A 27224-nucleotide genomic window follows, 5' to 3' on the forward strand; every position below is an offset into this window, starting at 1 on the left:
ATCATCTCGACCTCCGCCCCGACCTCTTTTATACTTGGTTTTTCCAGGAATTCCACCGGTACTAACCCCAGCGTCTCCGTTTCCCCGGAGGTAGCGAGCTTGGCGAAGGCGTCTGCGTTAGCGTTCTGCTCTCGAGGTATCTGCTCGATTGAGCCTCGCTCAAACGCGGACAGTTTGGCTTTTACCTTGGCCAGGTAAGCAGCCATCTTGGCTCCTCGTGCTTGATATTCACCTAGCACCTGGTTTGCCACGAGCTGGGAGTTGCTGAAGCACTGAACGGAGCTCGCCTTCAGCTCCTGGGCTACTCTTAGTCCGGCCAGCAAAGCTTCGTATTCGGCCTCGTTGTTGGAGGCCTTGAATCCGAATCTCAGCGCCGAGTGGAATCTATGTCCCTCTGGGGATATCAAAATGATCCCAGCCCCTGAGCCGTTCTCATTGGATGAGCCGTCCACGAAGATCTTCCAAGACACCTGGGCCGAGGTGACCTGGGGTGAGTCTTCCACAGGATCCTCCCTGAATCCTGTACACTCTGCCACAAAATCGGCCAGGGCCTGACTTTTTATAGCAGTTCGTGGGGTGTACGAAATATCGAACTGACTGAGTTCGATAGCCCACTTTAACAGGCGTCCCGATGCTTCAGGTTTTTGCAAAACCTGCCTTAAAGGTTGATCGGTCATGACGTGTATTGAGTGGGATGGGAAATACGGCCTGAGCTTTCAGGAGGCCGTGATAAGATAGAACGCCAATTTTTCCATCAACGGGTATTGGGATTCAGCCCCGAGAAGTCTCTTGCTGATGTAGTAGACTGGTTTCTGAACTCGGTCTTCTTCTCGGACCAATACGGCACTAGCTGCATCCTCTGTGACAGATAGGTAGAGGAAAAGAGGCTCTCCTGCCTTTGGTTTGGACAATACGGGCGACTCGCCCACTTGTGCCTTCAGGTCAAGGAAAGCACTTTCGCACTCCTCTGTCCATTCGAATTTCTTATTTCCTCGGAGCAGGTTGTAGAATGGCAGGCACTTGTCGGTGGATTTTGAGATAAACTGATTAAGGGCTGCCACCCTTCCTGTCAAGCCTTGAACGTCCTTACGCGACCTGGGTGAGGGAAGCTCGAGCAATGACCTGATCTTATCGGGGTTCGCCTCGATTCCTCTAGTGTTGACAATGAAACCCAGGAATTTTCCAGAAGCAACCCCGAAAGTGCACTTTTGAGGGTTAAGCCTCATGTCGTATTCTCTTAGTATCTTGAAGCATTCTTCCAGGTCAGAAACATGGTTATCGGCAGTCTTTGACTTGACCAGCATGTCATCAACGTACACTTCCATGTTCTTCCCGATCTGGTTGGCGAACATTCTATTCACTAATCTCTGGTATGTAGCACCAGAGTTCTTCAGCCAGAATGGCATGACCTTGTAACAATAGACGTTAGTCGGGGTCATGAAGCTGGTGTACTCCTGGTCCGCCAGATTCATGGCGATTTGATTATAGCCTGAGTACGCGTCCATGAAGGACACGAGCTCGTGCCCCGCCGTGGCATCCACCAATTGATCAATCCTTGGCAAGGGAAAACAATCTTTGGGGCAGGCTTTATTCAGGTCGGAGAAGTCGATGCAGGTCCGCCATTTCCCGTTGGGCTTCGGGACCAGCACGGGGTTGGCGACCCAAACCGGAAACTTGGCTTCACGGATAAAGCCGCATTTCTTGAGCCGGGCTACTTATTCTTCTAAGGCCTCAGCCCGAGTTGTTCCCAGGCGCCTCTGCTTCTGGGACTTTGCAGGAACGCTCTTATCCAAATGAAGGGTGTGCATGATGACATTTGGACTGATTCCCACCATGTCCTCGTGTGACCATGCAAACACATCCAAGTTATCCTGCAGAAACTTTATCAGCTCCGCTTTCCTCTTGCCACAGAGGTTTTTCCCGAGCTTGACCATCCGTGAAGGATTTCGTGGATCGATGTTTACTTCCTCAAGCTCTTCAATAGCTTGGAGCTCGGACTTATCCTCACCTATTCGAGGGTCAATATCCTCACTTAGGATGATACTTTTCCCCTTGGCGCTCTGAGGTTTTTCAATCTCAGGATTAGTCAAAGGTTCCTGAGATTCCTCTCCTCCACCTTGGATGGCCATCGTTAGCTGCCCGGGTTTCGATTTTCCCTTCATGGAAATGTTGTAGCATTCCCTGGCAGCGAGCTGATTGCCACAGACCGTGCATATTCTCGTGGAAGAAGGGAATTTCAGCGCGAGGTGGCGAACGGAGGTGATGGCCTCAAAAGCTATAAGTGTGGGTCGGCCCAAAATAGCATTGTATGCAGCGGGGCAATCGATGACCACGAACTCGAGGAGTTTCGAGACTGTCCGAGGTCATTCTCCTAAGGTGATCACCAGCTCGATCGTCCCTATAGTCGCTGATCCTTCTCCCGAAAAACCATACAGCATCATGGAGGTCGCCTTCAGCTCGGCGACAGTCAAACCCATCTTCTCCAGTGTGGACCGGAATAGAAGGTTTACCGAGCTCCCATTATCGATCAACACTCTCTTAACCCTCCGATTAGCGAGCTGCACTGCTACGACCAGAGGGTCGTTATGAGGGAACTGAACATGGCCAACATCTTCTTCCGTAAAAATGATTGGTTGCCTCTCCAATCGCTGTTGCTTTGCCAGATGCTGCTCCGGAACGAACTGTAACGACCCCAAATTCGGTATTAAGGCTTAGGGCCTGGGATAGTGTGCCTGGAAGGCATAAAGGAATTCTGTGTGTGTCTTTAATGCGTTTTAAGCATGATTATGATTTAATGCACGTTATATGATTAGGTGATTAATTGTGATACATGACTACGTGAATTAGTATGCATGTAGACCTGTTTGGGCATATTTGTAATTTGGCCATGTTGGGCATGACTATGTTGATACCTGTGATCTATGACTCGAGACGATCTTAGAATGAGCGGGTTAGCGGAAAGTCAAAGCGGGAACCTGTGCCAGGCTTGGGTTAAGCCTGGGGAGTTTAATTGAGAATCTGGGAATATATTTGACGATTAATCCGGTATTGGGTAGCGAGCGGGAATTATTAGGAACACTTGAGGAATTAGTGGGAATTTGGGTAATATGACTAAAATGCCCCTTTAAGGACATAAATGTTTAGAATTAGTAAGGGAGGGCATTTTGGTCATTAGGCTTGTAAGAGAGAAAATAAAGAAGGTCTTTATACTTAGTGGATTTTGTAGAGAAAAGTATAGGCTGAAAGAAAGAAAGAAGGAAGAGAGGGAAAACTGAAGGGTTGGCTTTGAAGATTCGGTTTGTGGCTCTCCCAACCATTTCACTTGATTTTTCTTGAGGTTAAGCTCAGTGGGAAGCTAGGGTTAGCTGAGCATCAAGGATCCTAAGCTAGGCTTGAGGATTGGCAGGGGATTAGCAAGATCAAATCAGAGATTTGAGGTAAGTTCTTGAGGTTTTCGGTTTTTAGGGTTTTGCTGGTTTTGAGCTGTGTTTTTGAGCTAAATGGATGGGGTTTTTGGGGAAAACAGGTCAAGGTTGTGAAGGTGCAAGCCAAGGAGGTCTAGGGTTCAGTTCAAGGTCGAAATTCCACCCACGGTACGATTTCTAAGACCCTATCCTTGTTGTTTGAGTAATTTTCTGGTTTTTTGGGTTCATTGGATTAGATTTTGAATTGTGGGTTGCTTGAGCTTGGGATTGAGTTCATGGGGTGCTTGGGATGAGTGCGTGGTGTATATAAGTTTGTTTTTGGGCTTGGGAAAGAGTTGGACAAGTGGCGGGCCTATAATCGCGAGTGAATCCTTTGTGCCCATAAACTACTACTTCACCAGATCGGCAACCCTGGGATTCCTAGTTAAAACTACACCTTCATCTCGGTGGGATCCCAGATCGCTTGAAGCTTCCTATTCGCCTTTCGGGGGGTCCCCAACATGGAAAAGAGACGCCTCGTGTGCTTTCCCCTTCTAGAGCCTTGAATTCTAGCCCCTTCGTCTTATTAAATGAAAACAAATGTGTGGCACTTCTTGGATCAGTTGGTTCGAAATGGGGGAAGAAAATCGCAAGATGCGATTTTTGGTTTTGGTCTGCTGCAACTAGCGCTACAGCGCTAGGCAGGGGGCGCTGTAGCGCTAGCCCCTGTCTGGTGAGGGTGGTTCTGCTTGTAGCGCTACAGCGCTACCTTTTGAGCGCTGTAGCGCTGCACTGTTCACAAAGGGGATTTTTGGGCTTTTGTGAAGGGATTTTGACCTAGGGTTCGGGGCTCGATTCCGCCACTTTGTTTTGGGGATCTAGGACTTCCCGGGGGCTCGGGATTAGTCCCGAGGCTAGGTTTTGGACTTGAGGATTGGTGATGACTTTGACTTGTGGATTTTGCTTAGGTAAGCGCTAGGGCTCGGGTAAGATCGTGCTCAAGGAGTCAGGTTGATCAAGGCAACTGAATCTAAAGGTAAGAAAACCGCAACACCTGAGATTAGGGCATGGCCCCACTGTGTGATTGTAGGGCATGGCCCAGATTGTATTATGTGCAAATGTTTAACCTTAAATGAATCATGATGTGTGTGAATGATTATTTTGAATGTACTATATGTGTGATTATGATGAAATGAACGGCAAGGGCCGAGTGCGGCGTAGGCCGGGTGCGGCCGTGGGGCCGAAAGTAACACACAGCACATGGGATGCTTATATTCAGGGTGGGACCCAAGGGATACATGAGTTATCCTCGCGGTGAAAACCGAAACCCCAGGCTTTCGTAATGCCTCGGGGGCGGCTTGGCCGTACTTGTTTATTATGATGGTTTTCCTATGTATCAGTGAATTATGCCAACTATTTGATTTGCATATGTTATGTACTATTTGAGTTTTCTTGCTGGGCTTCGGCTCACGGGTGCTCCATGTGGCAGGTTCAAGGAGTCAGTCAACCGGCCATGAGTATGGAGAGCGTGGGGGCGGCGCGTACATGTTCGGCCTGCCCGACTGCTTTGGTTGGGGGCATTTTGTATATGGCTGTATTAAATCATTCTTTTGATAACTGATCAAGTGTAAATCTAATTTTGAGTTGTAAATATTTTGTAAACCTTACTTTGGGATCCCAGATGTTTTACATTTAACGTTTTCAATGAAACTAATCATTTTCGAAGAGTACAGCCTTAAACTCTGATTTATTCACACTTTTGGTTTTAGAAACCACTTAGAGTCAACTAAATGCACAATTTCCTTTTAAACTCACTTAGTAACGGCTCTAAGGTAGTAGGGCGTTACACGAACTCTACCCCATTATGAGCCTTGAGTTCGTTGACGTATCTCTTTAACCAAAGGACTTGGGTGGTGGGTCGAATTTCTGGTTCACCGTAACTGTTCTGGGGTAACCAGGGCGTTACAGGTAAGATTCAATATTCCTACGACTGAATTCCTAATGAACTACAAGTAGCTGAGAACATACTCCATATATATGAAATCTGTTCCTTACTTAAATGAAACTAGATTAGTTGTTCATTTTAGTGTTGATTCGAGGCTAGAACATAGATCACTCAATTTCTATAAGAGAACATAAATTTTATTCTATAATTAAGTTTATAGAATAATGTTCATTAGATGATCAATGTTTCTAATTGATAAATACATAATTAGAGATGTTAACGGACATTAAGACCTAACTTTAATTATGAACAACTAACATATGATCATAACTCATGCAATGACTAAATAAATTGACGACTTTATAGTTATAGCTTCTAATAATATAAAATTGTAATTTTGAGAGTTCAACTATGAGAGTTATTTCTCAAATTTTCACATAACTCCTTCACTATAGTTGGTTTTAAATTAACTTAATGAACAAGTGGCACCCAACTCATTTCCATACGGGTAGGTAAAAATCTATACCCGATTCTATTAAGAGATTTTAATAATAAGTAAAGATTTTAAGAACAAAATTGGAGGAAAAAAAGTTAGTTAAAAATATGTTTCAAATTGAGATGACAAAGTGGAGTGAATAAAAATAGTATTAGTGGATTCATAATATAGTAATGTTTTTATCATACTATGCATGTACTATATTCATTTAATTGGTTCTTATTTAGGCAATCTTTTTAATAAGACTATTTTGATGGTTATGGATTCTTTTGCATGGTATGCATGTCCACGTACTTTTTATTTTTATTTCTTAACATATATATTTTAACTTTTTAACATATTTTTCTACTGCACTTACTCATTCATGATAGTTGGTTTTAAATTATGATCTAAAATGACCTATGTTTTGAAGTTATTTTGTATTTTGATCTAGTTTTGATAATTTGTTGTAAAATGACATCCGAAACTCGAGACAGGTGGTCGAAAGATTCAGACAGCTAATCGAAATTTTTAGATAACTGGTCAAAATTTTAGACAGATGTCATTTTGCATAAAATTATCAAAATTAGGTCAAAGTGCAAGATAACTCCAAAAAATAAGTCATTTTTACTAATTACTCTAAGTGGCACCCAACTCCCGTTTGTACAAATTACACGAAGTGTCCAATTTTAGAGATGTCATTTAATTTTTAGCTACTTTTAAAAAAAAATTAATTTTATACCTAATATTTATTTGAATTTACCAATTATACCTTTCAGTCATATCTAAGTTATATGTGTATAAGCATGAGTATTATGAGAAATCTCATTATAATAATGGGTAAAATTTAACTGAATTTATTTAATAGCTAATTTTAGTTAACTAATTATAAAACTGGATAGTTATCAAGTAATCACAACTCGTTTCCATACGGGGTTGGGCAAAATCTGCACTCGATTTTAATAATAAATAAATATTTTAAAAACAAAACAGATTTTTTTATTTATTTTTATAAATAAAGTTGGTTAAAAAGAAGTTTGGAATTGGGAGGGCAAAGTGGTAGTTTTGATATAAGTGAATAAAATTGGCATTAGTACATACATAGTATAGTATAGGAGGAAGTAGGACCATCAAGAACAACACAGCACAAGGCACAAGAAGCCAACCCAACCCAAACTCATTTTTATTGGTTTATTTTCTTTTATTTTATTTTTATAAAAAAAAAGTACAAAAATAAGATAAAATAAATAATTAAAAAAAGAAAAAGGAAAGGAAATGGGTTGGATTCTTCTTGGTAAGGAGATATTATATAAACCCCAAAGTTGCTCCAATTTACGGATTTTGCCTTTGTGCAAAAGCAAGTTTGTTAGAAGGTCAAGATAGTACAACTAGCCATTTTCTTCGTTTCGGAATTAGAAAGAAAGAGAGAGAGAGAGAGAGAGAGAGAGAAGAGAAGAGAGAGAGGAACTATTGAATTGACGCCATGGGAGATCATCTTCTTCGCATCTTCAATTTAGGGTAATTCAATCGTTAGTTCGGTTATCGGAGACTGACTGTCACTTCACAAGCTTTACTAACTGTCAGATCGAAGACAAGACATGGCTTTATTTTCTTACAGATTTCGTTGAATTGAATTGGAGAGAAGTAAAAGAGAAGAGAAGAGAAGAGCATCCGAGGTATAGTATCAGATCAGTTAAGCTTCTTTTTTAGTACTATAAGGGACGATCGATTCTCCTATTGACTTTGATAGAGAGATTTGTATATAGATTAGGAGGAACTAGAAGGAAAAACCTGTGTTTTTGTTTTTGCAAGCTACTAATCGTAAACTTATATAATCGAATACCGAACCGGAGAGATGGAAGAGGCGGGTGCGCAAGTTGCTCCTCCAATTTTCATTCATAGAACGCTTTCGGTTATGGGGAAGAAACGCGATCTCCCCTATCAGACCCCTAATTTCCAGCAGCGGTTCTCTAACCCCAATCCCGTCGGTAACTGGAACCCTAAGGTCTGGGACTGGGACACGGTTAGGTTCCTTGCCAAGCCCCTCGACTCTGGTGCGGCCACCGTCAACGCGGACCACACTAAGGCGGAAGAACCCCCTGTAACTCCGCTTACTTTGACGAATAAAACACCCGAGGTAACCGATGCCACCCTCCGCCTCAATCTGGGGGGCGGCTTCACTAGTGGGGACGACCCCGGATCCAGACCCAATAAGAGGGTCCGCTCTGGCTCTCCCGGTAGCACCACCTACCCCATGTGCCAGGTCGATAACTGCAAGGAAGATCTCTCTGCTGCAAAAGACTACCATCGCCGACATAAGGTGTGTGAGCTTCACAGTAAATCTACTAAAGCTCTTGTTGCCAGCCAGATGCAGAGATTTTGCCAGCAGTGTAGCAGGTTTATGCACATCTCAAATCACTTTTTTTTGTCCTTTTAGTTTCTGCTGTTGATTTTGTTTTGGAACGGCGAGGTTCATCATATTCTTCCTTGCTCCGTGCAGGTTTCATCCCCTTTCCGAGTTTGACGAGGGCAAGCGCAGTTGCAGAAGGAGGCTTGCTGGGCATAACCGGCGTAGGAGGAAGACTCAACCAGATGACGTCGGCTCTAGACTTGTGCTCCCTGGAGATCGAGACAATAAAACCAACGGACACTTGGATATCTTCAACTTGTTGGCTGCTGTGGCTCGCGCGCAAGGTAAACGATCACGCTCCAGTGTTTTTCCTTGCTTTGTGTTCTAAGTTCTTGTTGATATTATGCTGAACTTGTATGCTGCGATTTGTGATATAGGGAAAAACGATGACAAAAATATGAATTGCTCGCCTATACTGGACAAAGAGCAGCTCGTTCAGATTCTTAGCAAGATAAATTCTCTGCCTTTGCCAATGGACCTCGCCGCAAAGTTGCATAATCTGGCAAGTTTGTCCAGGAAAATTCCAGATCAAACTTCTACGGACCATCATGATAAATTGAATGGAAGAGCATCTCAGTCTACCATGGACTTGCTTGCTGCTCTTTCGGCTACTCTAGCACCATCTGCTCCCGATGCCCTTGCAACTTTATCTCAAAGGAGCAGCCCCAGCAGTGACAGCGGGAAAACTAAGTTGAACTGCCATGACCAGGCCAACAGTTCGGTTTTGCAGAAGAGATCTCCCCAAGAGTTTCCTTCACTTGGGGGAGATAGAAGTAGTACCAGTTACCAGTCTCCCATGGAAGATTCTGATTGCCAGGTTCAAGAAACACGCGTAAACTTACCATTACAGCTCTTTAGCTCGTCCCCTGAGAATGATAGCCCGCCAAAACTGGCATCTAGTAGGAAGTATTTCTCATCTGACAGCAGTAATCCCATTGAAGAGAGATCTCCGTCGTCGTCTCCTCCCGTTATGCAGACGCTGTTTCCCATGCAGACTATGGCAGAAACTGTCAAGTCTGAGAAGATGTCAGCAAGCAGAGAAACTAATGCTAATGTTGAATCTAGTAGGATTAATGGGTGTAACATGCCATTTGATCTTTTTCGAGGGTCTAATAGAGCAACTGAAGCTGGTTCCATTCAAAGTGTTCCTCATCAAGCTGGATACACCTCTTCTGGGTCGGATCATTCCCCGTCTAGCCTAAATTCTGATGTCCAGGTGGTGTTTCCATCGCATTAATACTGGTGTTATCATTTAAATCTGTTTTGCTTTATTCATATATATCTCGTTTATTTCAGTTGAATTAATGAGTATGTTCTTAGCAGGATCGCACTGGAAGAATATTATTTAAACTATTCGATAAGGATCCTAGCCATTTCCCTGGTACTCTGAGGACACAGGTGTGGAGTTTGTGGTGAATCTTTGGCTTAGTTAACACTACCTATATGTTGTCCTTGCTAGTATTATATATTTTCATCTTAACTCCTTTTCGACAATTTTTCCACCCAGATTTTCAATTGGCTTTCTAACAGTCCTTCGGAAATGGAGAGCTACATACGACCTGGTTGTGTCGTTCTATCAGTTTATGTTTCGATGCCATCAGCTGCCTGGGAACAAGTGAGTTGATTCTATAGCAGTTTGTTAGTAGTTTTTATAGTTCTTTAACTGACCACTTGGAATGATTGTGCAATTTTTGCAGCTTCAAGAAAACCTTCTTCAACGTCTCAGTTCTTTGGTACACAGTTCAGCTTCTGATTTTTGGAGAAATGGAAGATTTTTGGTGCATGCAGGCAGACAATTAGCATCTCATAAAGACGGTAAGCACAAGCTGAAGTGGTGGCTTTTAGTTTTGATCTTTTTTTCGTTCCTTTGCTGATTGGATTGTAACAGTTTACAATAGAGAACTAGGATTGTGGAATCCATGAGGTACAGACGATTTCTAACCTCTTGATATTAATTTGTGTGAAATCAATGATCAGGGAAGTTTCGGTTATGCAAATCATGGAAGACATGGAGTTCGCCAGAGCTGATCTCAGTTACACCTTTGGCTGTTGTAGGTGGGCAAGAAACCTCTCTTATATTGAGGGGAAGAAATCTGAACAATCTAGGCACCAAGTAAGTATAGACTGCTTTTGCAGATTTGCATTGGTAATTCTTATTCCAGTATCTAGACTTCTTACCAGTTTGCATTCTTGTAGGATTCATTGCACGGACAAGGGTGTTTACACGACAATGGAGGTTAGGGCATCTACCTATCAAGGTACCATGTACGAGGAGATAAACTTGTGTGGTTTTAGAACTCATGATGCATCTCCCAGTTTGTTTGGCCGCTGTTTCATCGAGGTAGAACTCTGATAATTTTGTATGTGTACCCTTTATGTAAAATGTTTACATACAGTTCCCAATTTTCTCCCTGTTTGAACCATGTCAATATATGAAACAGGTGGAAAATGGTTTCAAGGGCAATAGCTTTCCGGTGATAATAGCTGATGCTTCTATTTGTAAAGAGCTGAGAGTTCTTGAGTCTGTGTTTTATGGGGAGAAAAAAGTGAGTGAGGTCATAGCAGAAGACGAAAATCACGATGATGGAAGGCCAAGGTCAAAGGATGAAGTTCTTCACTTCTTAAATGAACTCGGTTGGCTGTTCCAACGTAAAAAGGCCTCATCTCTTCTAAATGGTCCTCATTATTCACTCGGCCGATTTAAATTTTTGCTCACATTTTCTGTCGAAAGAAATTGTTCTTCTTTGATTAAAACACTTCTGGACATACTTGTTGAAAGAAATATGGATGAGAATGAACTATCAAGGGAGGCAGTGGAGATGCTATCTGAGGTTCAGCTCCTGCATCGTGCAGTAAAAAGTAAGTGTAAGAAGATGGTTGACTTGCTCATAAATTACTCAGTTATTGGCTCCAATGATGTCTCGAAGAAATATATTTTCCCACCAAATCATGTTGGGCCTGGCTACATTACTCCTCTCCATTTGGCTGCTTGTATGTCCTCTTCAGATGAAATGATTGATGCATTGACAAACGACCCACAGGAGGTAGTTTTCTGGTAAAACAAAAAGTATTCTAGATTGTGTTTTGAAAAACTATTTATTCTAACCTTTTTGTTTTCTGTAGATTGGATTGAACTCTTGGAATTCCCTTCTCGATGCAAACGGGCAGTCTCCACATGCTTATGCTTTGATGACAAACAATCAGTCATATAACAAGCTGGTGGCTCGTAAACTTGGTGACAGAACGAATGGGCAAATCACTGTAACAGTTGGAAATGCAATGAGTGTCGAATATCAACATGGTAGTCGGAGATCTTGTGCCAAGTGTGCAGTTGCAGCAACAAAGTATAAACGAAGGGTGCCTGGTTCTCAAGGTCTGCTGCAGCGTCCATATGTTCATTCAATGCTTGCAATTGCTGCTGTCTGTGTCTGTGTTTGCCTGTTCTTGCGAGGCCTTCCAGACATTGGCGCAGTTGCCCCCTTCAAGTGGGAGAATTTGGATTACGGCACAATTTGATATTTTATAAGACAAATATAGTACTGGATCAAGATTAGAGTGACTGACAAATTTGGGCTGCCTGACAAGAGAACTGGCTACTTAATATGTTCTCTCTGTCAAAGCTCAAAATGGTTCTTGAGGTGTGCAAGAAGCGATTTTCTCAGATGTCAACGCTAAAGTCGGAACCTAATGCGTCGGTTTGGCATTTGCCGGCAGATGTGAGTCGAGCACGATGCTTTTTGGAGCCTAAGATTTGGGATCGTCGCCGTAATAATCTATGCCCTTCTGGCTGATTTTCTTTGCAGGCAAATAGGTGACTCTTTCTTTGGTCTTTGTTTTGTCTTTTGGGAGTTGTAGAAGTTAGAAGTATACTATTTGTTAGATGATGAGGTGAAATGGAGGAATGGGGAAAGAGGGTCAAGAGATTGAACAAGGAAAGGAAGGTAGATGCATAAGCCGTTCTACTGTTATTAAAGGTTTTCACTACGTTAATTTTTACCACCTTTATTATATTGATTACAGTTTTATGGATATATATATATTATATAATATAAATATATAGAGAAACCCAAGTAACTTTTGTGTATTGATTTCGTCACTGTAAAGTTGATCCGGAGATTAATCACGGAAGTGACACTGTGATATAACTGAATAGTGCTTGTATTATTCCATTCCAATTCCAGGTACATGTTAGAAGGAGGTGTATTATTTTTTTTTATTATTTATTAAATATTTAGTCCAAGACATTTCTGTTCTTCTTCAGCCCTTTTTTTTTTCTTCTTTCATTTGTCTATCTGGCTCTTGTTAGTTGTTTCTACACTTTCGTTTTTTTGCTAGAAATAAATAAAAGCAGGACTGAGATCTAACACTATTGGCACTTGAATCATGTCATGTGTGCCATTTTTGTTTTCTTACTTTTTCAATATATAAAAAACACATATATACAGGGAAATTTTCATACATGAGCTTCACTTTAATGGGGCTCTTAGTGTTCTTGATTCGTGAACATTTTTCGGTATGATTTTTTTTTTACAACTGTGTATATTGTAGCTATTTAGAGCCTCATGTAAATTTTTAGAAAATTCCAAATAGTTTACCGTACCGAAAACTAAATTCTATGTTGCACGCGTGACTAATTTTTTTTATGCGCGTGGAAAGCAACATATTTGAATTTAGTTTTCGGTACTGTAAATTATTTGGAATTTTCTGAAAATTTGCAGGATTCTCTATATATCTACAATATACGCGCCGAAAACTGTTTATGGGTCGAGAAATACTGAGAGTTTTAATGGGTAGGACTTAAAATGAAGTCCATTAGAAAAATTGTCATATATGTATATATATATATATATGTATATAATGGAGAAGGTTGAACGTAATGATATCATTATCGGGTCATTGTGGTATGTTTGATTATGAATGAAATTCAAAGCTCTTATTGGCTTAAACATGTATGTTGTGTATTAAAGTTTATTTTCTTCTCTAATCATTGAGATTCCCTCATTTAATTTTGGCTTAAATTGGTATCATTTACTTCTCTTGTAAGCAATAAAGAAAGACAAAACACAGGAAATGGTAGCGAGCGAGTGAATTATTATTGATTCTGTATGGAAGAAAGGAATTTGATTCATATTCGTAAAAGGCTAATCACCTTGAAATTAATTCCCAATAACAGATCATTTTGAACTATACTCCGTCCATTTAAATAGAAAAGGTAGAAGAAAAGGGTGTTTGATTTTTTTTTTTTTTTCAATAATCAAAAGTAAATAAAAAAGCCAAGTTGTTATTATTACTCTAGGAAAGAGAGTTTCAAGCCAATTATAGAACCACAACACACATGAAATAAATAAAAGTAAAGACATTACTTCCCAAATACATATATCATTTATACATATACGAAACATATGAATAAAATTACAAAGTCCAAACTATATAATATATTTTACATCATATTTATAAATTACATTTACAGGCATCCTCCACTAATATATTGTAGTAATTTTTTGTCCTTGGAGAAAAAAGCCATGCATATATATATATATGAACAGCTGATTAATTAACCAATCATTAATAAATATTTATATATATATATATATATTTATACAGCAGCATCCATAGAAGGATTGATTGAATTATAATAAAGATATTGGTGAAATACTGGTTAATAATTATTCCAAGATGATCTTCCATTGCTACCGTTACTACCACTAGTAGTAGTAGAAGTAGTATTAGAGCTGCCCTTGGCAACATCTTGAACAATGACTTGGCCAACACCTTCAGCGATGCCCTCTATAAGACCCCCAAAAAAATCAAAGACCACCTGAGAAGCCACTCGAGCGGCTGTGCCGAGCTTGTTGTTAGACTTGTCATCGTTTCTGTAGCCGTTTTCGCGGAGGCCGTTGATGAAGGTCTTGGCGCAAACGGCGTGGAGATGGTAGCCGCAGACGCTGCAATAGTACACTCTGCCTGACTTCTTCCGGTTGCACTCACCGCACACCATGTTAGTGTCGTTATTATTATTGTTGTTGTTGCCATAATAATTGGGTGGAAGAAGCCTGAGAGTGTGGGAGTGAACCCAGAACTTCTGCATTTCCAAGGGCAAGTTGGCGCAGCAGGGGTGCATTTGGAAGCTGCAGGCGTTGCATCTGTATGCAGACCCTTGGATTGCCTTGTTGCACACATCGCACTTGGATTGCACAATCCCACCACCTTTCACTGCACACGTAAAATTAACTCGTCGTGGTAAGACTATTTGGTCATGCAGAACATGTTAAATAATAATGGATAGTAAGTGGAGTAACTATGATCTTTAAGAATGACCCTGCAATCTATATGATCTTAAGATCGGCCCTGAAGTTTTTGAGGGACAATATAATAGAGAAGATATTTGTCTAATAGTTAGACATAAAAGGACTCTTTTCCTAGCTCTACTCATGTTAATCTTCAAGATATTGGCCCTGAAGATTCTTGGATCAGATATTAATTGGTCTAATAATTAAACCTAAAAAGATCCTTTTGATTAAGGATCATAAGCACAGACTTGGCTCATCTATATTTTCGATGGAGACACTCTTATACTATATATATATACATATATAGATAGATAGATTACCTGGTTTGGAAAAGAGGAGGAGCTGATGCTGAGAGTGAAGGTAATGAGACTTGAGGGAAGGGTAAGCTGAACCGCAGAAGTCATGCAGCTGAAAATTGCACTGCTGGCAAGAGTACCTGTTGCCTGCGCCGCGCTCCTTGCAGGAGGCGCAGGTGAAGCGGTCCGGGAGATTAAGCAAGGAGAGAGGGTGCTGGGGGTGGCTGAAGTGAATCATCTCCTCCCCAGATATCAGCTGAGGAGACCTCGGCGGATACGCAGGAGAGTACTGTCCCCTCATCTCAGCAGCAGCAGTGGCCATGGCGTTGGTGGTGGTAGTGGTGGAAGTGGTAATATTAGCAGTCACACTGCCTGGTTGGGCCATCGAATGCATTTGTTTTAGTAGAAACGCTCTACTTGTCTTCGAGCCCTTGTTCATGCTTAGTTTTTTTTCTTTTTCTCAGATGTGTTTGGTTATTAATATTTTGAAGCTAGCAAATGAGAATATTTATGGTTGAAAAAAGCTTCCACTAGCTATAGTACTACACCTAATCTCTTCTACACGATCGAATATGCATGCATGGCCGCCACCGCGTGCATGTGCACATATATATACATGTATATATGTATATGTTGTATACTATGCAGTACCTGTATTTTGTATGTAGTGTCGTGTTACAAAAGCTATATATATATATATATATCTATATATGTACATGTAAATCATGGTGGAGAATTGCTAAATCATGGTGGAGAATTGCTAAAGGGCACCGCGGGTGCTCATCACCACAAAGAGTAACATATTATTATTGGTACAATCTAATATCAGGTCCTACATATTTGAATTTAATAATTATTATAGTCTCGTGAACCAATCATGATTGACCAACTCATGTGGTGTTGGACAGCTTAAGATGTCAAATAGCAAAATCGTATCATATCATGGGTGTGCGCATAAAATTTGTTGCTTGGGAAGCCAGCACGAGCTAGCTAGGCTAGATAGATATCTCTCTGTTGGTGGCCCCTATAAAACAGTGTTGATTCCCGGGAAGTTTGGCAGAGAGTGGAAGAAAGAAAGAAAGTAAGATACGAAATATAAGCAACCCAAAAGTCAAGGTTTTTCTTTTTAGCTTTTTTCGATCAATCAGTACTACAAATACAAATATTAATGGGGTTGCATGTGAGTTAAGTAAGAGGTGGTAGCTGCATGCCTCTTTCTTTTCTAATATACTCTCACGAATCTCCCAACCCACTTCTTAATTCTTTTCTAATTTTTATTTCCAATAAACATATGCTTGTCACTTTCCATATGTATACACGTTTTCTTAGCAGCCAAAAGTCCAAGTCCAAGATCGTATCATTATTATGATTATCTAACAATCACTAATGTTATACAATTGTCTTGTAGGGTTCTCACAATAGTTAGGTTTTATTTCATATTTCAGTACTTATTAATTGTGTTATTTTTCATCTTCATAAAATACTATATATGTGTATAGTGGTATAAGAATCATATTTTGGATGGTCTTTTGTATAAATAGTTTCATTTTAAGTTAATATGTATGAATTTTTTGTATTATGTTTGTCTTAATTATACTAAATTTCACTTATATGTACAATGATGATGTGATGAGTGTGTATTTCATGCACTCATTATTAGCTCTTTTACTTTGATTTGGTATGTTTTCCTCAAGTTTTTATGTGAATTTGATGTGTTTCTTGTAGATGAGCAGGTTTGTGATTAATTAATACTTTTGGAGAGGAATTGGAGTAATCAAGTCAGAAGAAAGGCAATATCTCGCAACTTTGTAAGTGACACACTAATACAAAAAATGTCATTTATGTCAGTTTCTAATTACTACAATTGAATTTTTGCGTCAGTTTTAAATGTGACACGGTATCTTATGACGCAAACCAGACTGACATTTGTGTCAATGAAAAACTGTCATAAATTTATATGTGACGGTTCCCTACTGACGCAAATGTCAACCAAAGTTTATTATTATTATTATTATTATGAGTTGCTATGACTTTTATTATTATTATTATTAGAATTTGTTATATATATTTAATTTTATGTTTTAATAGTTTATTTATGTAATACTTAATAGTCATTGTCTCTTCCTGAATGTAGACATTGAGTTAAGTAATAAATAATAGTTCTATAAATTAAAAATAAAAGTAAACGATTCCTAGCAAATATATTTTTTCACCTTAATGATAAAAACTTTATGCAATTTTTGTAAGATTATTATTAAGAGATGAAATAAAACTACTCAACAAATCAAATATGATAATTTAATTTTCAGGATATTTTTGCTGCTGAGATTGACACATCATCAACAATTATAAATTGGGCAAGGGCAGAGCTGATAAAGCATTCAAATGTAATGAGAAAGGTACAAGATGAGGTTAGAGAAGTCTTTAACAAAATAGGTTCAACTGATGAAGAATGAATTAATGAGATGAAATACTTAAAAATAGTTGTGAAAGAGACCATGAGATTATTACATCCTCCTCTTCCCTTGTTAATTCCAAGAGAAAGTCAAGATAAGTGTGAAATAAATGGTTATGTGATACCTGCAAAAACTAGGACCTTAGTTATTGTATGGGCAATTGGAAGAGACCCAAATTATTGGACTGAAGCTGAGTGTTTTATACTAGAATTGATAGCTCTATTGACTTTAAGGGGAATGATTTTGAGTATATCCACATTTTATAACTTTTGTCTATTCCATTCCTAAATAAGTGTTCTTTTATTTTAAAAATTATCATCCTGACAACGTTACCACACTTAACATAAGAACAATGAATACTATTAGGAGATTGAGTATTCCTTGCACAAAATTGCAAAAAAAACTCAACTTCATTCCTATATTTCACGGATAATATATTCGCTGACATCTAATCTCTATCCATTGTCAAACTTCACAAAAAGAAAAAAGAAAAACAAATAAAGAAACAAATATTACCAATTAGATTCATGGATTACCTAATTGACAAGTAAATAAATGAAACAATATGTCCAAAAAAAAAATTGGTAGCATTTTCTCTATTTCTATCACATTTCCCAAATTTAAAACGTGTATGTATACAACACATGATATACACAAAAATATTCAACAAATCAATCAAACATGCATAATTATCATATTACTAAATCTAAAAAAAATGGGCAACATTTCCCCTATTTCTATCACATTTTCCAAATTTAAATGAACCTATATTCATCACATAAACACAACATACCAATTAATCAATCAAACATGCATAATTCCAGTCATATATCACCGTAACATATAGTCTCAAAACCTATCTCTACTATTTTATAATTCTTACATTTCACTAAGTTCAATACCTTAATTATATATTAAGGTTAAAAATATTACCTTCAATATAAAATCCTTCAAAGCTTGATCTCACCAACAAAGTCGTCAACAAAAACATATTCAAATATACCAATAAGCAACAAAAAAGAAAAAGAAAAAGTTAACAAAATATAAAGAAAAATATACTAAATTTATATTCTAACTAAATAAACAATAAAGTGGAACTTAAAGAAAACACATAATATGTTATATATACCCATTTAAATACTTAAACCTGAAATTAAATATATTTTTTTGAAAAAGTTAACAAAGCATAAAGAAAAATATACTATAAATATCATAACTAAATAAATAAATAAAATAGAACTCAAATAAAACAAACAATTTAATATATATACATATTTAAACAATTAAACCCAAAATTTAAAAAGTTAACAAAATATAAAGAAAAATTTACTAAAAATATTCAAAATTAAATAATTAATAAAGTGCAACTTATACAAAATATAAACATTAATATATATATACACATTTACATAATTAAACACGAAATTAAATTTAAGTTAAAAAATATTGAAAAAGTTAACAAAATATAATGAAATTATAATAAAAAAAATTTTAAAAAATAAAATATTAAAATGCAAAGTTTAAACTTAAAACTATTGCATAATCATTAATATAAAACTATCCAAAAATTATAAAAAATCTGAAATATAGCCAATTTATAAAACAAATTCACAAAAAATAAATTTAATTCATAAAAATTAATAAAATTGCACTTACTTGTGATAATTGAGTAACGTGGGTTCTTGAAGTAGCAAACCCCAAAAAACTAAGAAAGTTAATGAGTTTCCAAACAATAATCTTCAAGAAAACAAAATCTATACAAAAAATAAAATAACTATGTAAAAGTTTCATTAACATATATATATCATTATTTTCACCTTAAAATTGAAATAAAAAATAGGAAAATAAAAACTCACTCAAATGGCCAAAATGGGTGGAGTCGCTGTTGGGTTTGGGAGAGAAAACACACTCTTTTTTATTCTACAGAATTTTAGGTTATGGGCATATGGGGACGAATGCTTGCTGATATAAATTAACTGGTCGTTTGCATCAATGGGCCACTGATTGTAACGACTATTTGCGTTAGTGGGGCACTGACGCAAACGCCTAAGTAAAACGCGTGTTTTACTTAGGCGGTTGTGTCAGTGCTTCACTAACGCAAATGGGCCGTTATCATCTGTGGCCCACTAACGCAAACGACCATTAAACAACATCATCGAGGTACCGGCGCAAACGCCCTCGTTTAATGCTGTCAGTGTACGTACTGATGCAAATGCCCTTACATTTGTAGCAGTGTCCAACTACCACAATGCTAATTCTCGTTCAATAGCATCAGTCAACTGCGTTGAGTGACGCATTTGACTGACACAAATGACATTTTTTTGTAGTAGTGACATGTTGTTGAAAATTAAGAAGCACAGCATTACAAAGCTCGGCGACATGCTTGCCTGATATGTGGCAGTATATCACCTGATATGTGGCGATATCTCGCTTAAACCTGCTATGACATGTCGCCTTTCACTTGTTTTTTTATGGATTTTGATATTTTTGACGCGTTTTCACTTCAAATTCAAAGGGAAATGATATTTTTGACAACCAATAGGCTGGAGGAGGTTATAAAAGACAAAGATAAATGTATTAGAGGCAATTTTTAAGTTCTTGAATTGCATTGATTTAGGGTTTTTCTTTTTCTTCTTCTTTTTCTATGTATTTTTATATGAATTTGATAATTATTTTCATTGCAAACATGAACTAAGTAGTTTTTCTAGGGTTTCAATATAGTCTCTTAATACTCTATTATTAGTTAATGCAGTTTTTATAATTTCTTCTTCTTATTTGTGATCTATTCAATTTATATTTAATGCTTGTAATTTATTGGCCATCTATTGCATGATTCATGATTTTAATTCGAGATCTCACAATGGAGAGATAAACATGTTATCGTTGAATAGACATAAATTACATATTATATGAGAAACACATGTATGGTTTGTGTAACTTTTAAGGATTTTGTTCTTAATGTTTGCTGTATGTTAGAATTTATCACATAAATGTAGAAAATTCACATATTGGTTGAGATCTTATATTTTGAGAAAGAATATGAATTGTTTTAGTAAACTTGCTATTACAATAGGGAGAAGAATAGTAAAAATTGGATTAATAACATAGTAGAGTGGATAGTTGATGAAATTAAGTACCCTAGGTTAGGGCTGGAAATTCATGTAAACGTGTCGTGTTCATGTCGACACGATTATGACGACATGATTAAGGTAAACACAAACACGACACAATTATTAAACATATCAAAAACATGAACGTGAACATGAACACGATACAATTATTTTAGCAGGTCACACAACACGACACGACACAACACGATAACACGATTATGACACGATTAATGTGTTATGATAGAACACGACATTGGCATAATTAATCATACCTATATAAAAAATTATGGAACTTAAGATAATTATTCGTGTTATCATGTTGCCACGATAATGACAAGAAAACGACACGACACGATTAGACATGACACGATTAAGGTAAACACGAACACAACATGATTATTAAATGTGTCACAGAAACCTATTTATTTTCATGTTGTATGGTGTCGTGACCCAACTTGCCACCTCTACCCTAGGTTTCCATCCATTGAATTTCATTATTACTGCGATTGTTATTTGTTTTTATTCTTTAATTTTCTGAATTTTTCAACCCTAATATTTGTTTACCAAATAAAATTAAAGTTGAATTAATTGGTAATTAATAATCAGTTTTCGTGGGATCGGACTCTACTTTCATTATTATTACTTGTTTACGATTGCATGCACTTACGTACATATTTTCCACAACATGGAGCTAGGGAGAACTAAGGTGGTCATGACACCCCTTAGTTTATTTTTGTTATTATTTAAAAAAAAATTATAGTTTATATTATTTCATAAGTAATTAAGAAGTTTAAGAGAAATAGTTTCATACTCTCAACGTGTAGATGCAAATTTCATTTGCGATCAATTATTATCTTTCAAATTTATTTTCATTTTGCATCTTATGAAAGATGTTGACTGGTTTTTTCATCAACTAAAAATAAATAGATAAAGCTTAAAAAAAATAAGAATAAAACACAGGGTTTTACGTGATTCAGGCTATTAATTAACCCTAGTTCACGAGTCAATTGTATTGAGGAAGAAAAACTTGCAAAACTCAAGTTCTCTAGAGATTTAGGCAGCGTTTTTTCATGCACTAAAGTTAGGATCTTTTGACAAATAATACCCTAGCCCTATTTATAGGTGGCTGAGGGGGTTAAGCTCATTAATGAGAGTTGATTACAATAAAATTTCCTTAATGAGATCCAATTACACGTAAATTAAGGTTTCTTTCCCATAAGTTAGGATTCTAGGCTCCATTTACTTGTCAATGGGCCCACTATGAGGTTTACAAGCCCACGACCTTATTGGAAAAAGTGAATTATGGGACAGTCAGAGGGGTAGCTGCACGTATTTCCATATTTACGCGGCATCTTGGGACATTCCTTTTGCCCCTTGTACGGAACCGACAACACGATCTCTGCAGCCACTAAAAGTGTCAAGCACGTGTCTGTGGTCCTGAATGCTTCTTTGATTGACACCTGGCGGAAGAGTTTTCTTCTGTGAAATGAGCCCCTCAGGGTTTGTTGGGTTGATCACAACCCGAGGATCTTTATTGGATCAATATAGCCACTTGTGAGGTTACTTCTTGTCCACGGTCTTCGGGAGATGGTTATGTTGTCGAACATCCGAGCATGTTCTCCGGTCATGATGAAATGACACTTCAACCTATCGAGTTCTATGCCACGAGGAGGACTCAATGACACTACTCTCTAAGAGACCACGTTGTCGTATGCAGAAAACACTGACAACTAAAGAAATTTTAGAAATTACTTGTATTCTTTATATAACCTTACAATGACAATCACAAGATATTTTGAATGCTATGCTTCTTGTTACAAGCATAAAAATGATGCTTAATATGTTGTAGGGCATGGAAGATTTCGAAATGAACAAGATGATATTAGTGTGGAGTATATTATTGAGTTGATATTCAATAAACATTCAGAAGAGTTACTTGTTCTTAGCACTGCTTTATATTCTAGAGTTACTTGTGCTACAAAATTTAGTAGCGAAACAATTATAATCGAGTTTGTATTTATGAAATATTGCCAACCACAACTTATATTTAATTAATGAAATTGATATTGTGAAGTACATGAATTTAACATAATTATCTTATTTATTATTATTATTGAAAGAATAGATTATGGAGTATGAAAACATATAGATTATACTAAAAAAAATTGTTTTGGCCCCACTACCTATAAATTCTGGTTCCGAAATGAACCGTTGGAGCCAGCTCAATATATATAGATAATTTCAAACTTAATTAGGTGGTATATTTGAAATACTAATTAAGATTATTTGTTGCAAAAGGGGACCAATATTGTACGCTACCTTCCCCATAATTAATTAGAAATAGTGAGTGTATGGAGAAAAAGAAAAGAAAAATATTCTGTGTCTATCTTTTTAGACTTTCAAGTCTATTAAAAACCGAATTATACAACTTTTCCAAACAATACTTTGGATGGTATCTTATACTCGATCAATCCATAAATACACATTAATTCAGTACTTATAATTATATACATAATGTTAGAAGCATTAATAACTAACTTTTCAATCATCACTTACTTACCCAAATCAAAATTCACAATGCATGCTTCTTAAGTAATAACAACCTGCCTTGCCTTGTCCCATACTTTATTGCCAACTAATATTGTTCGTTATTCTCTTCCAAATTTTTTCTCAATTATTTCTACTTTTTAATATAAATATATTTATATAAATCCACATATATATAAACCCTTAATTTTCTTCTTGATGGGATTAATATTCTCTCACTTTCTCTACGAGAATCATCACTAATTAGCATCCATGTAAGAATGAGAGATTAATTATTGTTAATGGAATCCCAGCCAGCCCATTATATTATTGAAGTTTCCTAGCTTATTCAACGCGAATTATGACATTATAAAAGCAATATTTAGTAGATGATTGGGCCACGAGAATATCATTGTTGAATCAGATTGCTTAGTAGTTAACGCACTCTATAAACAAGCGTGTTATCCTCTTATTTAGGCATTCTTATTAGAAAGATCGATTTCATTTGTAATGCTTTTACTGTTATTTCCTTTTAGTGTTGCCCTAGAGTTGCTAATAGTGTTATCCAATTCTTGGCAAAATTAGTACTACTCATGATGAAAAATCATCATGTATAGTGACCTCGTTATCTCTTTGTATTGATACTCTTATTAGGGTTGATGCTCCTTATTAATTATATTTTCCAAGCACTAATTTTAAGATTTTTTTACTAGGCTTGCTTTTGCGGGTTTTAATAAAACTTTTTTTTATTAAAAAAAAATAGAAAAGTAAACAAGGAAACAATTAACAAATTTGTTTATATTAAGAGTGACAGCCGACAGGTTTCGAGGAAATGAGAAATTAGATTCTCTTATTATTTAGATTTTCCTATATATGCTTAGTGAACCAACAAATTATATGAGCTTGCTATCCCATTCCCATATACCAAGAGTCATGAGTTCTCAAGCTAAACATTATTTGCTTTGGAAGATGATGCCAATTTTGTCGTTTTAAAGATATTAAAAAATTGAATTGAAAATTATAATATTAATTTATAAAAGAGTATCATTTTAAGTATTAGTTAATTTATTAGTGGATCTGTTTAACTAGCACGTGTCAAATATACCTAGAAATCAGTTTTATAATGTGACAAGGTTAATTGGGACATTTCATTTGAAAAGTGGTATTATTGGAAAGAAAGAGCTCAATATTATAAGTTGTAGTGCTTTTTAAGTATTTAAATATATATATATAGAAGACTGTTACTATCTATAGTTGGGTATTAACAATTATGATAATGTCGCAACATAACATGGTAAATTGGTATAACAAGTCACTAATAAGTAAATATTTTTTTTCTATATTAATTTTGAATTTAGTTATTTTTTTTGTCATAATTAATGTTGTTTCTAACCAATAAGAGATACTAGCTATATTTAAAAATTGACATACATTTGAAAAATAAAAAGTTTACAATATTATATTTTCATAATAAATACACGTTTTTCATCAGGTAACCCTTCCAAAAATTTGAAAAAATCAAAATTTATTTTTAGAAATATTACTTAACAATTATAAATATAGATAATTGATCTTAATCCAATAATTAATATTAAAGTAACTATGATTTTTTTTATAATTTTACGGTGTATTTTTTTTTTACATTTTTACTAACGCAAATTCTCAACTCATTGCAGCTACAAAAAAAAAACAACACAAAAACAACATCAAAAAACTCATTCTTACATTTTAAAAAAGAACACTGCAACACAATATCAAAAAAAAATAACTTAAATGTAACACGACAACAATCTCACAACAATACATGTTGAAAAGATAACTAGATATCAATTCATTGCATTAACTAAAAAAAAACGAAAAACAACAAACAAGCAACCTCAAAACAATTTTCCCTACATTTTCAAATGTGTAAAAAATAAAATCAAAATATATCTCAAAAACCTAAACATATATCCAAAATAAACAACAATAACAACAATGAAAAACTTATCACTACATTTTAAAATGTGTCAAGAAAAACTAAAATTTTACTCAATTAGAAATCAACTAGATATCTACCTAAAATATATTTAAGGAAAATTAAACATATACCAAAAATCAACTCACACACCAACAATAAAAAATATATATTTACAAAAAATACACTAAAATAAAACAGCTACAAAAAATACACTAAAAATTAACACACACGAAAAAAAACATCATTTAATGAGAACTCATATGTGACTTGGGTCACATACAAGATACATTGGGGAATGATTGTATTTGCATGCATATCTGCCACTTGTTGAACCAAATAGTGATTAAAACACCCAAAAGTTATAAATTCAAATATTGGTTTAATTTTTAAAATTAACATCATACAAACAACGAAGGACATGCCCATTATCTTCATACCAATGTAAACTTATAATTTAATTAGTTAAGCTAGCAGTGACCATTAAGTTTCATGTTTTGCTGAGTACCGTCTTCATCAAACACTATTCTATTGTCACTGCAATTTCTATTATGATTTACGTTAAATGTGGTGCAAATATGTACACCAATTGTGTAACGTTAAGGACTTTAAAATATAAAGGACTTAAATGCTACTATTATAGAAAAACATTTCTTTAGACTCTAATTATCCTTATTTATTGATTTACTATCTTATAAATATTTTAATGTTAATACCTTTTTTCTTTAAGTGGCTCTTATGATGATTTCAATTTTTTCTTTTTATGTGTAAAAAAAATCTCAAATACGATTTCTCACTCTTATTATTATTAATTAATGAAAATTTACTATCTATTAAAATAGCCTCATCACTATTTCTCATTCTCGTTACCCAAAATCTCTATAAATTGGGAAAGAAAATCTCTACCAAATTTTACTCTAAAAATCAAAAACAAAATAGAATTTAGTAAGCATTATGAGTTTACTAATAAATTTTCCATTTATTTAATTGTATTATCTTATTATATTTACTCTTCATAATATATATATATATATATAAATACATATAGAAAAAATCACATTAGGTTAGGTTTTCTCAATTTTGATAACATCTTTTCTTTTTGAATCATAGGAGTTACAATTTACAATAGTGAGGGGGCTTATCCCATTAAAAACAAGATGAAAAAAACAGAGAATTATGACAGAGAAGAAGAAGAAGTAGAAAATGGTGAGTTTGAGATTGATGAAGGAATAATTCCAAATCAATCTCAACAATCAAAGCACAAACGAGAATCTGGGGTCATCTTTATCCTTGAGAAAGCTTCTTTGGAAGTTGGCAAAGTCAGAAAGGTCACTCCCATTACTCTCTTCAATTCTTTACTTTTTCTTATTAGCTTAATCTTTTCATCTCTCTCTCTTTCACAACAGACTTATCAACTTTTGAACTCTGATAATCACTCCAATTTTTTAAAGAACAATAACAAACACAAACGTGATTACCGTCCCAATATTGTTCATCAGGTTTGTCTTCATTTTCTTCTGCATTAACTTGACTTTATGTATTTTGGTTAATATTATTCTAACTGTCAAAATCTGCAGGCCCTTTTGGCCATCTTAGATAGTACTCTTAACAAAGCTGGAAGATTAAAAGGGTTGTATGTGAGAACTGAGAAAGGGGTTCTTATTGAAGTGAAACCATGTACTCATTTACCAAGAACATTAAAAAGTTTCTATGGTCTCATGTGTAAGTACTCGCACTATTGGTTGTAGTTCCATGCCTATTTTATGAGTAGTTTTCTTACTCTTTTCAATCACTTTGCAGCACAATTGTTACAAAACCTTAGTATAAAGGATAAAACTGGTCGTATCAAACTTCTACGTGTGATCAGAAACCCTGTAACCCAATATTTACCTGTTAATTCTCATAAAATTGGTGAGCTTTCAACTCTTGCTATTCTTTAATAGATATTATTGGCTTGTTTGCATGAAATTACAGTTACTAACAACTATATATGTGTATGTATGGCATGGCAGGGTTCTCATTTAGCTCAGAAAAGTTGGTTCAAATGAAAGATTATGTGCCTAACATTGAAAGTGATCGAGACATCGTTTTTGTGGTATGTACAAAGTTTAGTGTGAACTTTTTTAATAAAAGTTTTATTTGACTCATAATATGCATGCAAACGTATCAGGTTGGTGCAATGGCTCATGGAAAGATTGAACCAGACTATATAGATGATCTTATAGCTGGTAAAAGTCTTTCCCCTTTGAGCTCATCTTTTTATTTGTATCCCTGATCATACTAAATTTATATCATATAAGACTTTCTAACTTATTATTATTATCTTCTTTTTTTGTAGTTTCTAATTATTCGTTG

The 27224-nt window shown here is 36.0% G+C and overlaps 3 protein-coding genes across 4 annotated transcripts; 2 read left to right on the forward strand and 1 right to left on the reverse strand.

Moving 5' to 3' along the window:
- Nucleotides 1-7237: 7237 nt before the first annotated feature.
- LOC133807186 (squamosa promoter-binding-like protein 14) lies at nucleotides 7238-12478 on the forward strand. Of its 2 annotated transcripts, none has more exons than XM_062245361.1 (10): nucleotides 7238-8221; nucleotides 8325-8518; nucleotides 8612-9453; nucleotides 9558-9632; nucleotides 9742-9849; nucleotides 9932-10049; nucleotides 10212-10347; nucleotides 10431-10575; nucleotides 10676-11278; nucleotides 11358-12478. In XM_062245361.1, the coding sequence occupies exons 1-10, from the start codon at nucleotides 7680-7682 to the stop codon at nucleotides 11748-11750; spliced, it is 3156 nt and encodes a 1051-aa protein (XP_062101345.1). In that variant the 5' UTR covers nucleotides 7238-7679; the 3' UTR covers nucleotides 11751-12478. The 2 variants fall into 2 exon arrangements, with proteins under 2 accessions (XP_062101345.1, XP_062101346.1); XM_062245362.1 differs by having other exon boundaries at nucleotides 8612-9450.
- Nucleotides 12479-13550: 1072 nt separating this feature from the next.
- On the reverse strand, nucleotides 13551-15308 carry LOC133807188 (protein VACUOLELESS GAMETOPHYTES-like). The gene is made up of 2 exons (XM_062245363.1): nucleotides 14845-15308; nucleotides 13551-14447 (listed from the first exon to the last, which is right to left on the reverse strand). The coding sequence occupies exons 1-2, from the start codon at nucleotides 15257-15259 to the stop codon at nucleotides 13894-13896; spliced, it is 969 nt and encodes a 322-aa protein (XP_062101347.1). The 5' UTR covers nucleotides 15260-15308; the 3' UTR covers nucleotides 13551-13893.
- A 10616-nt stretch (nucleotides 15309-25924) lies between these two features.
- LOC133803615 (uncharacterized) lies at nucleotides 25925-27197 on the forward strand. The gene is made up of 4 exons (XM_062241716.1): nucleotides 25925-26368; nucleotides 26447-26591; nucleotides 26670-26780; nucleotides 26882-27197. Exons 1-4 carry the CDS (start codon nucleotides 26027-26029, stop codon nucleotides 27010-27012), a joined length of 729 nt encoding a protein of 242 aa, XP_062097700.1. The 5' UTR covers nucleotides 25925-26026; the 3' UTR covers nucleotides 27013-27197.
- Nucleotides 27198-27224: the final 27 nt, after the last annotated feature.

The sequence above is a fragment of the Humulus lupulus genome, chromosome X (assembly GCF_963169125.1).
Source record: "Humulus lupulus chromosome X, drHumLupu1.1, whole genome shotgun sequence".
NCBI classification, from domain to species: domain Eukaryota; kingdom Viridiplantae; phylum Streptophyta; class Magnoliopsida; order Rosales; family Cannabaceae; genus Humulus; species Humulus lupulus.